At 38.5% G+C, this 18,736-nt stretch overlaps 1 protein-coding gene across 2 annotated transcripts in view; it reads right to left on the bottom strand.

The window, feature by feature from the left end:
* Positions 1–18,736, bottom strand: part of fat1a (FAT atypical cadherin 1a) — a 114,552-nt gene that overhangs the window by 81,433 nt on the left and 14,383 nt on the right. For both annotated transcript variants that reach the window (XM_079813568.1, XM_079813569.1), the window contains exon 3: positions 6,199–6,513. In XM_079813568.1, the coding sequence (XP_079669694.1) occupies positions 6,199–6,513 (315 nt within the window). The remainder of the gene's footprint in view (positions 1–6,198; positions 6,514–18,736) is intronic.

Genomic DNA, 18,736 nt, shown 5'->3' with positions numbered 1-18,736 from the left:
AACAACAAAAAAGGCGATAATATTGCATATCGCGATATTAAGCCACTCAAAATCACCGCAAAGGAAATTCCTTTACTGTGACAGGCCTGGCTGAGAACTAAACAATCAAACACCAAGGCTGCAGATGTGCTCGTCACAGATATACCAGCAAACCAACAAACAAGTTTATTCTGTTTCTTCCCACAGGTCCTATTTTTTGCAGGGCAGCTTTGTAGATGCGCCAGCGCAGGGCTCTGCAGTTTCTGAGCATGTAATTACTGAGGTTTGGCCTGCTGTATATTTAACTGTTTTATCGTCAGGCATGACGTTTTGTGCACAAAAAAAAGAAAGAAATACAAATGATAGAGGTCAGCATTGATAACAATTAAACTCTATATTCATTGGAGCGTTCATGGAAACCTTGTTCAAATATAAACAACGCAGGTAGCTATGGTGTTATTGCAACATTTGATAAGGGTTATGAGTTAATTGCCTTATTGCTTTGAGCCATATCACATGAAGCGCTTTTAAGTGTTGCAAGGAACTTGTGAATTGTTTAAATGACTAACAATATTTTATATTATGATACTATGATACTGTCTGAACACTCTTTCTTTCTCACAGAAGTACACACAAAATGGCTCCAGGTACTCGTGTACAAAGGTTTAGTGTGGATCTCTTACTGGAGCTCTGCTTCTCAGTGATGAAAGTTGAACAGGTTTTGATATGCTGGAACACTGCTGTCTGCTGTCTTACCTGGGAATAAAAGGGGCTGTCACTCTACACTTTTCTTTCCATTGACTTCCATTCATACAAACGCAGGAAATCGGAAACACAAGCTCATGCAAAGTTCTCTACATTCCAAAGGTCAAGTTTGGTGAACTCTGACCAGTGATTTGCATCATGTGAAGATGTGTGACCTATAGAACAACGAAACCTCACAGCGTGACCTCTTAACTTAGGGCTGGGCAACTCTGGCCCTCAAGATCCACTTTCCTGCAGATTTAGCTCCAACTCTGATGAAACTCACATGCCTGTAGTTTTCTAGTAATCCTGAAGACCTTGATTAGCTTGTTCAGATGTGTTTGATTAGGGCTGAAGCTAAATTTGCAGGAAAAGTGGATCTCAAGGACCAGATTTGCCCATCCCTGTCTTAGCTGAATTGAAAGAAAAAAAACCCACAGACTTAAAAGATGCAGGTTTTTAGCATCGCATGAAAGAGTAGATTGCATACAGTATTTTTATATTTTGGATTTATTATTTTGTTACATGTTAAATGTATGTCTTTTTTTAAAGATGCCACAGAGCTGACAATATATAATTTCCATTGGAGTTTAGATTTTCTCTCACCTTTTTGCGGAACAAAATCTTTTGTTTATTTGAAGTAGTTACTGAATTTGTAGGATAATAACTAAAACAAATTTTTATTCTAAGGAGTAAGGACTAAGGAGGTAGTGATTTTTTCCATATTCATTCTTTGTCAGTAAGTGGACTCTTTAATTTTCCCTCTGAGCTCGAAACTCAAACAGTAGTGCAAGTCATCATGATTAAATGGATTATGATTCTGGTTATTGTGAAATGCTTATTAAAGCAGGGAGAGCGTTATCTTGTTCATTCATCACCCATGATATGTACATCTGGGCTGAAGGAAATTCAAGCAGACAATTGTAGCATTATTTCTATAGTATTTATTTTAATTTTTGTTTCATTTGTAGTAATTTCATGTGATTTTGTCATTATTAGTATTAGTACCATTTAATTAATCTTATTTAAATGTTTGTTTTAGTTATTTTAGTACTTGTTTGAGTTAGTACTTATTTGAGATTTTTAAGTTCAATTTTGATATATTTACGTGCCGCGTGAGCCGAACGAGAGTCACCGCAGGTGCAGGAGTCAGGTTTCATTCATCACGAGAGTGAGGAGCTGAATGACAAGATGATCTCAGAAGATTTGGTTTCAAAGCTAAATGTAAAAGCGCCTATTTAAGGGAGTTTGTCATTGTGCTGTTTTGTTGTTGTGTTTTTCATTAAGAATAATAGGCTAATAATAATAATAGGCTAATGAACCCACAATTCAAGCAACCCGCCCCCAAATTGGCAAACCGAAAGTAAACTGCACACGGCTGCATTCCTTCACAGCCGCTCAGTGCACAAGCACTGTAATGTGACGGTGAGGGAAAATTTTCTCACCGTTACATCCCTAACGGGTAAAAAGGCAAATACATTTTGATTCCATTATTCTATTTTCCACAATGTCAAACGAGCGCAGCTTAACCCAAAATGCAAGCTCAGGCATGCGCTTCTTCCATATAAGCTCGTGCAGTTGTGCGCTCTGAGAATACTCCATTGCAGGGAATACTAAGAAGCAAATATATTTATGAAGTATAACGAGGTTGGGTTCTTATTCAACTGTTCATCCTATAAAAAACTCCTAGGCTATAAAAAAGAGTATTGTATTTCGGCAGATTTTATAGTGTTAACATATGCAAGCGCGAATAAGAACCGTTTCAAGGGAGATGCCAGGTGTGCAGAAAAACAACAACACGAATATTCGAATCCCAAATTTGAAAATTGAATACCAACCCATCGAATGAATATTTGAATATTCTGGTCCAGCCCTAGATGTAACCAGGTCTATTTCACAGATTTCCTCCATTGAACTTCATTCATTTACAGACATGAACATGCTGTGCAGCTGTATGTTATCTAGGAAGAGACAAACCCATCCCTGATAACTTCCAGTTATGTTATATTATGTCTGAGTCTGTAAGTGTTTGGGTGGGTGAGAACCTTGTGCTTTTGACAAACTGTGTACCGTCTACATTACATACTGATATGGTTGTACAAGATCAGTTATGCTTTGCAGAGCCCTTCCTCTAGAGATCTGATATGCACTTGCAAAATATTTCAGGAACTTCTCTGAACCATCTTTGTTGATGACTATGAATGAAGGACCCTAGAACATGAAACTCTAAGTGTTGTAAAAAGACATTTCCTAAATAGAAGTCTTATCTATTTCTCGTTGTAACACACACAAACATGCACTTTAATAATCCACACATCTGCTGCTCCTGGAACGGTTAATATTCGACTAAAAAGTCAGACTGCCTCTCTTTTTTCCTCCCTTCCCTTTCTTTCATTCCCTGGAGCGAATCCAAGTGTGGAACAGTTACTGAGAGAACACAGTCTGCTGGAGGACAAACCCTTATTTGGTTTGAAAACTCATTGGCCAATGCTAGCAAAAATAACCTTCACATTTGTGTATGTAACTGCATGGGGAAAAAAGACCACACAAGTCAGTAAAACACTGAGAGAGGCTGGCCACCAACTTTCACAGACTGGCCAAAACCTTCAACTTAAATAAAACTTCAGGGCCAGTTTCTCAGACTGATTGCTTTCAGGTTCATAAAGTCGAACAATGCCTCAGTTGACTTTTTACTTGCACATGTTCACTTCATCCACATAAATCTTGAGGATTTCAGAGAACCGTACACATAGGAAAGAAAGTCACAAACAAGATCTCTTTAATATCTCAGTTCCTCTGTTCCTCCTAGACAGCAATGGGAATGAATGTAGAACAAATGGAGACTTTTGATTAAGTTTTCATAAGATGTTTCCTAAGAAAAAGACTCTATAAAATCACACAAACAGAAGTTTCAGGAAAGACCTAAAAAATGTCTGAAACTTTGCTCTGAACATTTCTCATGAAATTCTTCATTTATAGCTAAATACTCTTACTTTACACAACCGTTCAAAGCTTTGGGGTCACTTACTTAAAAAAAAAACTTTTGTTCAGCAAGGATGCATTAAATTGATCAAAAGTGATAGTAAAGACATTTATAATGTTACAAAATGTATATATCAAAAAAATGTGCTGTTCAACTGAACATTCTGTTTATTGAAGAATCCTGAAAAAAAAAATATATTACTGTTTGCAAAAAAATATTAAGCAACACTGTATTTAACATCGTTGATAAGAATGTTTCTTAAGCACCAAATCAGCATATTAAAATTATTTATAAAGACTTTCAAAAAAAGCCCCTGAACGATTGAACAGTTGAGTATTATATCAATGGTTGGCTCATTTCTCTTCTCCTAAAAATTGTGGGAGCAATAGGATTGTAGCCACTAGCTATCACAATGTTCCTTAAGCTTTACAAGTTATTTGTTCTTAGCACTAAAACAAGTTCAGACAACAATGGTGAAGATGTTGCAGGCGCTAGGTAATCTGACCTAACATGTTTCTGAAATGTCCTGAACTTTAAGTGTGAATCATTTCAAGGTTTCCTACAGCTGCCGGCTCTTGAATTTGCTGTTTGCACCTTTTTACGCCCATTCTCCTTGGTATGCTGGCAAAATCATGTTTTACTCTATGGGGGAAGAGGATGAAGGAGGGAAACCATAGCTGTATAAAATATTCAGTGTGGGTCCATTTAGTAAACCCCATATGCGTACACTGTGATCCATGAACAGAGAAAGAGAGGAGAGCGACAGTGAGAGAGAGAGAGAGAGAGAGAGAGAGAGAGACAGGGTGAGAAAACAAGAACACACAGTATATCTGAGAGCAGGCGAGTGTGCCTTCGTATGCTTATTCACAGAGCCTTATGCTTCAGTAGATTTACATAAAAAACCGGTTTGGGACTGATGGCACTCGAAGAATCTCAAGACCATTAAGATGTACCTAACCTATCTCTTCCTGTCTGTTTGCATGTGTCCTGTAGATGAATGTCTACTCTGATGGACCATTTTCACAGTACTGATGTAGCATCAAAACGAACAAAATCTGCTCTGCAAACCATGCATGACTGGGAAATGAATCACTGAGTTGAGTGTGAGCTGAACAAATAATTAACAGAATTGCTGTTTTTTACCATCCACAGAGTTTGAGCTCGGTAAAATCTTAAAAATGTTTTTGAAAGAGGTCTCTTATGCTCACCAAGAATTTGTTTGGATAAAAAATACAGTAAAAATAGTAATATTGTGAATATTTTCTCAATTTAAAACATATATTAATATATTTTAAAACGCAATGTACTCCTGTGATGATGTCACATGATCCTTCAGAAATTATTCGAATATGTTGATTTGGTTCTAAAGTAACATTTTCTATAATTATCAGTGTTGCTTATGCATTTTTTGCATTTATTTTAATTAGATTTTTTTTTAACTATAAAATTTTTACTGGGACTTTTGACCACGTGTCCCTTCAGAATAAAAGTATTAGTTTCTTAAAAAAAAATACAAATAAATAGAATCTCACGGACCCCAAACATAAGTGCACGGTTTCTTTTTAGCATTATAGCACAAAAATTATTTTAAAGCCTGTTCACTCTGATGCAATTATAGTGTGTGTGTGTTATACAAAAGTAAAATATTTGCTTTTTCTTCCCACTGGGTATGATCCCAAAATGCCAGCATTCTTGTTATTCTTGAATTAAAGCACAATGTACTCTGAGATACTAGCCCATTTCACACAGCAAATCCCAAAAAATTACCAGAATGACTTTACACAACTAAACATACAAATATGCTGTTCACATAAGCAACAGCGTTCTGGATTTTAAGAGACCATTCACACATCAGCACCAAAATTCTGGTAAATTCGGTGATGTCAGTCATCTGAAATGATCTTTAAACTCTGCGCCGTTGTCTTCATTTGCACACATGAGAAGAAGAGCTTTAGTTTCACTATCTGTTCAATTTGACAACATGTTTTGACGTCTGAGTGACAGGCATAAGGAAGGGGATGATCAAACAGAATGTGATGGCAGGGAGGCGCAACGGTCAAAGATGTCCATCTAGTGCGTATTTACATAGAAACGCTATTAAAAAGCAGCGGAGTTCCATAAGAACTTTATGATTGGCCCAAAGCAGACTTCTTACGTCAGTGCTAGCTCATACCGGTAGCCTTCAATCTGCGTTCACACAGCATACCGGTAATTTACTGGTAACGTTACAACTTCACTTACTACATGATCTCTTACCATTAATTTACCGGCACTTACGACAGTATGCGTAACAGACTGTATGGGTAAAAGGGGATTATTTGAATGGTTAACCAATATTGGTGCAGAGTCATTTAGAGGTAAGTCTAATCTGAGACCGCATTTGAAAACCTCTTCAAACATCTTACAGTCTACTCCTGTCAACCTCAGCACCATCTTCAAATCGACTACTAGAAGGACTGTAAGATAAGAACAAAGCTCTTTGATACACTCACCAGTCTTAGGGTTGATGCTGAAGAAGCCCTGAGGGTTACCGCTAGTGATCCTGTAGGAGAGCTTTTCATTGGACTTCGTGTCCGGGTCAAACGCCTCGATCTGGATGATGGAGACGTCTTTGGGTGAGTTCTCCATGACGGATGGATAATAGACAGGTTCGGAGGTCTGTGGGGCATTATCGTTGACATCCTGAACCTCGATGTAGACCTCCACGAAGGAAGACAGCGGGACCACACCGTGGTCAGTGGCGTAGACCGTCAGCCAGTAGTGAGATACGGTCTCATGGTCCAGGAGTTCTTGTGTTCGGATCACACCTGAGGAGAACATGAAGAAATCTTAGTGTCATTCCCATAAGACAAATCCACAGGCATTTTTTACTTTTTTGAAGTTACACCTATCAGCATGTATCCTATGGAGGACTAGGAGTGACACTAATTATAAAAGTATTGATTAAAATAAAGTAAAATTAAATTAAAACAAAATAGGCAATGCTTTAAAAAATTGTTAATGTATTTAACATTTTAAATGGAAAAAAAGAGTTTTAAATGGTTATTTATTTGTCAATTAGAAAACTGATTATTTTGTTACATTTAACTATGCTTTTAAACATGTTAACTTTTTAAATATGCCCATTTATGTCAATTTAAAAACTGATTATTCATTTAAATTCCTTTTATTTTCAAGTGGCCCTCTTAGTACTCCATAGGATACAACATCACGCAAACATTTCCGGGAACCGAAGCCATTGTAGAAACGCCTTAAATCACAAGAATATTTGTCACCCATGATTCATTTATTCTGCAACAGGTACTAAGATAAAGTGATTTGGCTGACCTTCCTCACAAATAGAAGAGTGTAATAGAGTGTAAAGTTTAAAACCTAAAGCAGACCTTTAAATAGCATTTCAAATTTTCACAGCCACAATATTCTATACCCATAATGCTTTGCCTATGATAACGGCAGCCTTAGAAGCAGATAAGTGGCTCTGATAGATTTAAGTGGGAACCTAATACCTCATATAGATCATCTTATGGTCCTCTAAGTGTACAATGCCTTTATTAAACATGCTTGCTTATAGCCAGAGTCACCTGTTCTGCTCTCTACCTTGCAATCTCAAAACATTAGAGACGTTTCACATGTGTGCCGCATTGCACTCAGCTGTGTCAACAGTCTGCCTATTCACTGCCATAAAGGAATGAGAAGGGGGAGGAAGAGGAGGTGGAGGCCGTCAGAGAGCAAACAGCAGGTCTGCATACAAAGAGCAGTCGAATTCATCACATATGATGGTGAGAGAGTGAGAAAGCTAAAGGGACACTTGGACTGTGATCTGTGCATTTTTACAGTCCATGCACACTAGTGTAAAAAAAGGTGTGGCATAATTTATGTTGCAGAATGATTGTTTTATTGCATCTAACTATATATGACTTATATTTTATTGTATCATACTGAATAAATCATAGGCTTGTTTAAGGTCAATAAAGATGTGGCTTGCCTGAAAAGACCTGTAATGTTATCAGTAGCTGAGTGATCTCATCGTTACTCAGGGCAGGCAGGTGGGGTGTGTGTGAATGAAAAAGAGAGCTAGATAGACACTCCCTGGCCAAAGTTTACCGTCGCCAGAACAGGAAGGTTCCTGTTGTTGAAAATTTGATCCGATTAAACTTGAGTCCGTGAAGATTAGCAATTTTTTGTTTAGTTACAAAGTACAATTATGTCGCACAAGGATATACGAAACAAGGAATTGTCAAAGTTATCCTGTTTGTTCCAGAGCGGTATTTTGCACAGTACATGGCGCCAGTTCTTGTTCTTTGTCTTCTTAACTTGCTCTGCTGGGCTTTAGCAAACTCAGAGGACTAGATGGAGCCTCAAGGGGGATACGTGAGAAAGATTAGACTTACTGCTTATAAAACAGACAAGGAAAAACGGCTGCTTTTCGTAGCTCGGCTGTTTTATTTGACCTTCTTGGCCTTATTTTTCATTCATCATCGATCTGTAACACCTGATGTTATGAATAGCTTAAGGCTCTAATATAGGAGAGAAAGGAAATGGAAAGCTCACTTCATCTTGCCACTGGCTATCGGTGTAGGGCGGCCCATAGATCAGCACTGTAAAAACTGCAGAGTTCATTCTTAAAGAAGGAACATGCATAATAAATGAGGCAAATTAAACACTACCATTCAAATGTTTGGGGTCAGAAAAAAAAAATATATATATATATATATTACTTTTATTCAGCAAGGACAAATAAAATGGATCAAAGGTGACGTAAAGACATTTGTCACAAATAAATTATGTTTATATAAATTATGCTGTTTTTTGAACTTTAAGTTCAGAATCCAGAAAAAGAGCATTACTGTTTTCAAATGATAATATTAACAAATGTTTACGGAGCACAAAATCTGCATATGAGAAAGATTTCTGAAGGATCATGTGACACTGAAGATACAGGAATGCACAGGAATTAATTATATATTAAAACATAAAGGTTATTACTGTTTTTTATTGTATTTTTGATCAAATAAATGCAGCCTTCATGTGCATAAGAGATAAAAAAATAAAAAAAAACTCAAATTGTTGATGAGGTAGCGTTCATGTCGTAGCACAAATAATGTTGGATGAATTACATACTTAATTTTAATTCTTAGGGCAGGGATTTGTTCAAATCCCTAACCACAATTATGAGCAATAGTACTTGTGTTACTTGCCTTGGCAACCTAATAAATCATATTTAACAGTAAGGTTGTTCAACTGAAATTTGCAAAGGATTCATTTAGCACTAAAGATTAAGTCATATACATGTAGAGGTTTAAGTGTACTGAACTGAGGGTGAGTCAAATGTAAACAATTACTTTTATTTGGAGATGGCTGGCTGAGGAGGAAGAGTGACAAAGACAAATGAGTGTAAGCGGCTAGCAGGGTATGAGAACATGTCAAATAGAGTCAGAGGAGCTGAACGATAGATGTGGACGAGAAAGAGGTGGTAGGAGAAGAGAGAAAGGGTGAGACAGAAAATGAGCTTTGTCTCTGCCAAACGACTGCCCATGCTTGAGTGCTCATTTGAATGACCAGGGGACACACACAAAAGAAAGCTGCTCCTTCAAGCTCCAAAGGCCGCTGCTGAAAAATCAGTCACTAGGACGATGACACCAACATACAAGCACACTCCCATTACAGCCTCTATACTTTTGACATTTCTGAGACTTATTTAGAGATGCAACTATGTTTGCAAGCTAGATTCGAATTCACACTACCATCTATCAACATGTCAGAGAACATGCACTCAATTTGCTAGATGTTTCAAACAGATCCAATTTAATGCTCAGGACTTTTAGACTTCCTTCATAACATGTCCAATGCCAGTTAATTACGCACAACAAAAATGAAGTTGACACACAAATATTATTGCACACAAAACTATTCACTACAATTACCTATACTTTAGGGATGCACGGGTCTGAATAGGCTTTAAATCCAACAGCATGGATTTACCAGCTGAACTGCCCACAATCAATTGTCTTCTAGAAGCCTGGCTGAGTGGATCAGGACCAATTTGACATGCAAGAACATTTACCTAACAATAAACAGGATTCCGATTCATAAACACGAGTCCTTTGCAATACTAACCATCCCTGACTGAGAAGAAACTATTGTTGTAAAGAAGCTTCAGGCATTCTTCGGTGTTAAAGCTCACGCTTAATTAATGTCATAATCCTCAGCACAAGAGCAACAAGAAGTTTTCAAACACACTCTGTCCTGTGTTATTGAAATGATTCACCCAGTGCATTAAAGTTGTTTCATAGGTATTCTGCCACACCTTTGAATCCACTGTGGTTGAGGAAGTTGTGAAACCTGCCCTGAAGCTATAGAATATGATGACAGAAATAAAGCAGGTCTTTCTTTCTGGCTGCTTTGTCTGTTCATTTCTTTACCCTGAAGCGAGACATTTCACAGCTACCTGAGTGCCTCAATGAACAATGAGAACCGCTCGCACTGACTCAACGAGGCTGACCTTGCACGTAGGTGTGTGTGCATATTTGTGTGTACAAAGAGAGACAGAAAGGAAGCAAATTTCATTCTCAGACATCCCCGGTGACTGATTAGATCATGAGACGGCCATGACTACACTTTCCCCACACGGAGTTAACAAACATGGAGAGTTTCTGATCTTGACATGACATGTTAAAGTTCGGTCCCGATTAAGAGTATCAAGGGCCATAATGATGGGAATGTTAAGTGGATTGGGGAATAGCACAGCCTCCATGCTCCCTTCCCTTTTCTCAACTCTCCCAAAATGTGGGTCAGAGAGAAGGTCTCGTCAGAGGTAGCTTTGTGCTTGTGGCCATACGACCGAATTCAGCTCAGGTCAATTCCCTATTGTCTCCCGGCTGTCACTTGAAATCATAACTGTTAAACTAATAGAAACATTTTCATATAATAAATATTTTGCATATTTAAAAATGATGTGTCACCTCTGAATGCAATTAAAAACAATATCATTCAAAAGTTCAGGGTCTATAAGATTTGTAATGTTTTTGAAAGAGGTTATGCTCAACAAAGCTGCATTTATTTGAAGAAAAATACAGTAAAAGCAATACATTTGTGAAAAAATATTACAATTTAAAATAGCTTTTCTATTTTATTGAAAACATTTAGATGAATGTGATGTACGTACATCTACTGTTGGTGGACAAACTAAACGAGTGATAATGTTAAAAGTGTGTTTTAAGAGTTTACTTTCTAAAAGTCTACAGGGCTTAAAATCTAAAAGTGCCCATGATAGCTGACGAAACAGTCCTAAGCATCAACAAAACCCCTCTTTCCTTCGTTCTACATACATGGCACATCTTCAGTTTGAGAAATTGCAAATTGCATGCGTACGAAGAGCTGGCAATTGCACCAAATTAGAAAGCCAGAAAAGATTACCGAGGTTGTCAAATAGAGGATTATGATACGTTAAACCCTGTTTATCCCTAGTGCTCATTTTCAGAAAGAGGCAAGTTGCTTTCAAAAAACTGTCAATATCATCGTTTTTTTAAGGATGCGTAATAAGCCACAAGACATCAGCTCCTGTAAGCGCACTTGACGTTCGCAGAACTGCTGCGAATATCATCAAAGCGAAGCCTGACTAACTCTGAGCAATTCTCTGACCTTCAGAGAGTGACTCTACAAGGCTTTCACATATGTAGTGGAGGTGGTGGAAGCAGAGGGATAAGTTAGGGCAGCTTAGGACGTGTATTCCCCTGGTCTGCACTTTAAAAAGCAGACCGTTTCTCTTTGAACTGGCTTGGTTAATTCTGTTTGCCGGGCTCCTGCATTCCTCAACCTTCTTAGGCCTCCTGCTCACATGCTTACATAAACTTTCTCAGCAATTTTTCTCTCCACCTCCCATTTCACTCTTTTTCTTTCCCCGAGACTCCAGAGAAATAGTTGAGATTCCAGTGTCAGAACCAAGAGTATTATAAGGGAACCCTCAGCTAAGCTCCCATCACAACCCCCCTTTCCCAACTTTAATCATATCATGCTCTCGGTTCCCAGAGTTTTTTCAGGGGCTTTAAAAAGGGCTCTACCCCACTTCACTTTAGGGATGCAAGGGCGGCACAAGCCTTGAGGAATACTTGTACAACCAATGAACTCCTGGGTTCAACAACAGCATTTCTTTCTGTTTGCCCGATTAGGCCACTATTTAGATTTCTACTATTTTCACTGACTTTAGCACAAATTGTACATTTATTTATTTTTAATTTTTACTTTAAGATTATTTTATTAACATATTTAGATTAGATTACATATTTATAATAATAATAAAAGTGTAAAATATATATATAAATAAACAATTAAATAATTGTAGAAACGTAGAATTCACATAGTTGGCCTGCCAACATTTTTACATTTATAATTTTGTAATATTTCAAATGTATTTTTATATTTATTCTTAAATGCACACTAGGACTGGAACGACGCATCAGTGTAATCAATGTAAATTAGTCGCTTTGCGAGAAATGCGTTCATTCGTCGTGCTGTTTTTATTCCCAATGATGGCAGCTCCTGGGCATGCTAAAATAATCAGCTGTACATAATTACATGAATATCTGGTCCGATCTAAAGTGTGGGAATTTTTTTAACAGAAACCAAATATAAATGGTACTCTGCACGATCTGCAAAACTGAAATGGCATAAGCCTACCGCAGCAGCATAACTTCTATGCAGGATCCTTTAAAGAAAATATTTGCAGCATTATTTTTACACATTACAGCAAATTTTTACACAGCACTAGAATACGGTTGTCATATTTTCTGCTTAATACGGTTGCGTTCATACAGCATTCTGTTTTTACGAGCTTCCATGGCTGCAAGGCTGCAAAACGCACAGCTCAAACGTACTTCTTCAACCGGTTACAAAGCATTTAACAATGTTGTTGGTCCTTTAAAATATCTAATGGAAGAACTCACACCTCGATTGGACTCATTTATTTAAAGGACAACTCCGGTGAAAAATGAACCTATGGGTAATTAACACATGGTTACCGAGTAGATCGTTCTCTGGGATGCGTTTTCATGAAAATCGAATGTAAAGAGTTTTATCTCTAAAAACAGATTAGCTTGTAACGCGAGTGAATGGGGCACAGAGTAAGTAAAATTAAATCGCTAGTTTATACCACTAACAAGGCTCAAAATAGCCTCACACTAACACGGTAGCATAATGAGTGTCCCTACATGCAAACCGAAGCATTGAGAACTTTGTAAGTGTACAAATAGTTTAATAAGAAGATACTTTATAAAGACAGAATATTACGCGTACACACACAGGAGCCATCTTGGAAAACAAGTCGAGCCACGAACGCTGTGCTAAGCTGCGATAATTCCTATCAACCAGCTCACTTAGCACAGCGTTCGTGGCTCGACTTGTTTTCCAAGATGGCTCCTGTGTGTACGCGTAATATTCTGTCTTTATAAAGTATCTTCTTATTAAACTGTTTGTACAATGTGTACAATGTGTTCTCAATGCTTCGGTTTGCATGTAGGGACCCTCATTATGCTACCGTGTTAGTGTGAGGCTATTTTGAGCCTTGTTAGTGGTATAAACTAGCGATTTAATTTTACTTACTCTGTGCCCCATTCACTCACGTTACAATCTGTTTACAATCAACGTAATCTGTTTTTAGAGATAAAATTCTTTACATTCGATTTTCATGAAAACGCATCCCAGAGAACGATCTACTCGGTAACCATGTATTAATTACCCCTAGGTTCATTTTTCCTTTAATTGTCCTTTAACTAGGCCCTGTCAATCATTGTAAAACTTAACAGTTTTAGTTAGTTGGAATACGTTTGTGACTTCAGCTGTTTGATCATACAGTAGAATGAACATAGTCAAGCAGATATTTTAATCTTATGAATGAACAAAACATTTCAGGATTCATCACTTGTAAGCAAGTGCTGCTGTAAATCCCAAAAGAAGACTGTGAAGTTGAACGCAGCCATAGTAAACACCTTTCCTAATTAGGCCTACACTGCATAATCTTTTGTCATAAATACTTTTATTAGGTAAAAGTTCATACATAGATTAGTTACAGTTATTATATATTGGTAAATTAACCAAAGGAAATTGACTATTCAGAAAATAAACAATAGATGAACCAGAGAAAAATAATCGTTAGATTCATCACAAAATAAATCGATAGATTAATCGATTGAAAAAAGAATTGTTAGTTCCAGCCCTAATGTATACATTTATAATATTATTATTATTAATTATACTTTATACAAATGTAAAAAAAAATTGTTTTGTTTTTGCTGACTTTAGTGGACAAATTCATAAACATAAATATCAAATATCAAAGAAAACCAAATATTTCAGTTTAAAGGCATTTAGGCCAACCTTAATGTTGAGCTCTAATTGTATGAACTTTATAACTTTGAAAAATCTATAAATGCATGTGTGGGAAAGATGCATTCCAGACCAGAATTCTCTTGGAAACAAACACAATTCTAGTTTAAAAGGGGCTGCCACTGCCAAGGTTATCGGCCTCTAATAGCGGATTGAGGAAGCAATTAAAGAACGAGTGCTTGATGACTTTAACAAACACTGTGGCACACAATAGCCATCTTATCTGCAGGGCATCCTGGACAAGTGATTACGGGCTTGTGGAGCCTCTTGAGTCAACCCTCTATTTCCGCGTTACGCATCATTGCGCCTTCACTATATATCGCCCTGGCTAACAAAGCAACTACCAACCTAACTAGCAGTAAAAAACAGCTTGTAACATCTGGCTGGAGGGAAAAATCTTACTTAGGAGGAGCAGAATGATGTGACCGACTTAATATGGTGCACTATGGTCTCGCTCTACATATCACACTAATCTCGTCTTAAAGCAGAGAGCGAGTGGAAATCACAGCATTTGCAAAACAACAACAGGTAAGTTAAAAACACATACTGCAAGCTCCAGAAAATAGAACAATTCAGAGCCGGAACATGAAAAAGGAGCATAAAAGGGGAAATTTGTCAATGAACGAAGGAGAGTTTCTTTTTTTCTGCCTGCTTTAGCCTATTAATTCCAACTGAGAGCTTCTTTTGACACTTGCCCAGACAGATCCTATTGTCCAGAAGACCTCGTGTTTTTGCAGAGGCCTGGCAGTGAACGCAGCCTGTTTGTTTAAATATCATGTTTGTACTTTAAGCATGCTCTTTCCCCCCTGAATTGACTCCAATCTCTGAGCCTTTCCTGATAACGAGCGTCTGTCCTCGGTTATAACAACATTTTTTCGAAGCATGAAATAGCTGCCCAGTGACATACTCGGCACTGGCATTATCACTAGGCCGGCACATTAGCGTCCCAGTTCATGCCGGAGAGCTTTTCTCCTCTTTTGGGAAGGCTGATAAGACTATGAAGTGAGAGTGTGTTTCATAGTGTGCTGTCTTGACATTTTGAAAGCCTCACTCATTTTTTCCTCTCACTTTTCTATTTATAAACTTGCGCTCCTTGGAGTGTTTCTGTGTGGTGAGGATCAAAGGAGTTTAAAATATTGAAGGGTGGAGTCTGGCGAGGCAGTAAAACACAGGGAATAGAAAAGTCATTTGGTTCAAACCCCAGATGTTTGACTCTTAACTAGGCTCCTAATTACACCTTTACATATCATTACGAACGTGAATTTATACATAACCGTTATCTAGGGGCAAAGCTGCGCAACCGACATTCTAAAACAAACACAGACACTGTAATATCAGTTTGCATACATAAGAGTGTTCAAATCAAATGAACCAGTCTAAACGAAGATGCATGTTCCTACTTTAGTTGTTTCTGAGTGAGTTTACACGGACGGTATTATGACTACAAATCTGAAAATTTGCAAAGCCTTAAAGCTAGGCAAGCTTTGCAGTAAAGATGAAATGGAAAAAGACCAGATGTACATTGCCATCACTGCTGTTTTGTAAAGTTTAACACCACCACAAGTAGGGTTGCATGATCAATCGATATAAAATCGAAATCGTGATATGGCTTACTGTGGTTAGGTTACCATATTGCAAAGGCTGCAGTTTAATTAGACAAATATGAGCACCGTGTTTCAGAGCGAAGCACTGTGTTCTTTTACATACAAACAGCTTATGATCTGGTTTTTCAGAGCAAACTCGGTTGACAGTAAATACTGCTCCCCACAAAACTCATCTCTGCATTTGCTCTGAGTTTTGGTTGGTTATACACTATATTGCCAAAAGTTTTGGGACGCCTGCCTTTACATGCACATGAACTTTAATGACATCCCATTCTTAATCTGTAGGGTTTAATATGGAGTTGGCCCACCCTTTGCAGCTATAACAGCTTCAACTCTTCTGGGAAGGTTTTCCACAAAGTTTAGGAGTGTGTTTATGGCAATTTTTGACCATTCTTCTAGAAGCGCATTTGTGAGGTCAGGCACTGATGTTGGACGAGAATGCCTGGAATCGCAGTCTCTGCTCTAATTCATCCCAAAGGTGTTCTATCGGGTTGAGGTCAGTTCCTCCACACCAAACTTCATCCATGTCTTTATGGACCGACGCTTTGTGCACTGGTGCTCAGTCATGTTAGAACAGGAAGGGGCCATCCAAACTGTTCCCACAAAGTTGGGAGCATGAAATTGTCCGAAATGTCTTGGTATGCAGAAGAGTTATGCATTAAGAGTTTCTTTCACTGGAACTAAGGGGCCAAGCCCAACCCTTGAAAAACAACTCAACACCATATGCCCCCCTCCACCAAACTTTACACTTGGCACAATGCAGTCAGGAAAGTACCGTTCTCCTGGCAACTGCCAAACCCAGACTCGTCCATCGGATTACCAGACAGAGAAGCGTGATTTGTCACTCCAGACAACATGTCTCCACTGCTCTAGAGTCCAGTGGCAGCGTGCTTTACACCACTGCATCCGGAGCTTAGCATTGCACTTGGTGATATAAGGCTTGGATGCAGCTGCTCGGCCATGGAAACCTATTCCATGAAGCTCTCTACACACTATTCTTGAGCTAATCTGAAGGCTAATCTGAAGGCCAGGAGGTCTGTAGCTATTGACTCTGCAGAAAGATGGCGACTTCTGCGCTCTGTGCGCCTCAGCATGTGCTGACCACGCTCTGTGATTTTACGTGGCCTACCACTTTGTGGCTGAGTTGCTGTTGTTCCCAATTGCACAGGTGGCAACCTATCACTGTACCATGCTTGAATTCACTGAGAGCGACCCATTCTTTCAAAAATGTTTGTAGAAGCAGTCTACATGCCTAGGTGCTTGACTTACACCTTTTGCCATGGAAGGGATTGGAACACCTGAATTCAATTATTTGGAGGGGTGTCTCAATACTTTTGGCAATATAGTGTAATAAGCATTTGGGAACACAACATGCGCCAAACGTCTTCCCAATCTTGTAATTATATGCGCTTATAAACCGGCTGTTGTCAGAAATATAAACTTCAAGGGCCCCTTGCCAGTGGTTTTCCATCAAAACAAAAGCTTGATGGTTTAACGCTTGAAAAATAATTGTACTGTAAAATAAATAATAATTATTATCATTATACTTTTTCTTAAATAACAAAATGAACAAGCACTGGAAATCAATTCCGTCAAGCCAGGACAACACTTTGTACACCAAACTACGTCACTGTAATTGGACAATGAAATGATTTATTGTTCATGTGTTCAAAATACATACAAAACAATACATTTATCTAAAAGGAGGTAGCAGTTTACGAAAACAGGTTGAGCAAAAATGCTGTAAACGCTCCATGATGCAATGATTTGTTGTGCTTTTGTTGCAAGCTGTTGTGATTATCTGTCGAGTGCAGGGACCCAACAGAGAAATAAAAAGCATTCATCTTCATTTCTCATCTCTAACCTCTGAGTGGAAAAGCCGTGGGTGTGACATTCATAGTCCCAGGATGTGCAATTCTAAAATGCCAGTTAACTTTGACGCACAGTCAGATACAGTTTGGGAGCAGATGCATCACACCGTTTGTCTCGCGTCGGTGGTTAGCGTCTCTGGTTTCACACTCTGCATCCACCAGCGCTATGTTTACATCTGCTGTCAGTCGCCTTCGATTCTCATTATAAAAATCTATGACATTACAGGGGACCGTATTGGGAATTGGTATGGCTGAGAGCTGGCCCGTGGCATATGGAATTTGAGTATGAAATATTGGGTTTAACGGCAAACCATCAATCCTGTAGTGCACACGTCTAAAACCAAAAACATTCCATTGCTGGTTTGTTTTTGGCATAGCCAATCTTCTTTCGCTCAACTGGCTTTTATTTAGAGAACATTAAAATAACAAGAGTTAACATCAGCACGGGATCCCAAAAATGGGACCTGATAGTTGGAGACGGCAGTCGACTTTAACAAGGGAAAGTGTGCTTTTCATTTAGCACCCTACAATCAACTCCTGATCCTGCATTCCAGAATCTGGTTGCCCCAGCAACACGGCTCAAGCAGAGACTACACGGAGTCAGTCAGTCATATACCCTCAGAAAAAAAGTGGAAAAGTAGTAGTCACACTCCTGAGAGATGGAAAAAGACGATGAGATGGCAAGATGGACATAGAAAAGACACTAGTCACATAACAGGCTCAATATTTTGACACTTAGTGGGAAATGTACAAGAGTGAAAGAGAAAGCCAGATTAAAATGTGCCAGGTATGCAAATTGCAAAGAGAATCGTGATAGGAGCAAAAACTCACTCATGACCCCTTTCTTTTTGATGACCCCTTTCCCCTTCTCCCTGCCCGGGCCAACTGATAGGTAGCCAAACATGAAAAGACAAAGCCACCAGCACATTCCTGTGTTATCTGGCATCAGAAAGAATCAGCCACCCTTTCTCCCCACAGGAAGGGCATATGGGGGATCCGGCACAAAAAGCAGCACATGCACACTCTCATACTAGTGCTTTGTACATCAAACTAATTAACTTCTTTCAAAAGTGCTGTTTCACTAGTCAGAGGAACAACAGCCAATACCTGCCGCAAAGCAAGAGGAAAGACGTTTTAACGTCCCCCTGTAGTCAATAATTGTCTCCCTTAAAACT

The sequence above is a fragment of the Gobio gobio genome (assembly GCF_949357685.1).
Source record: "Gobio gobio genome assembly, chromosome: 3".
NCBI lineage: Eukaryota > Metazoa > Chordata > Actinopteri > Cypriniformes > Gobionidae > Gobio > Gobio gobio.
Note: the sequence above shows the minus strand (reverse complement) of the source record. Positions and strands in the feature narration are given on the sequence as shown.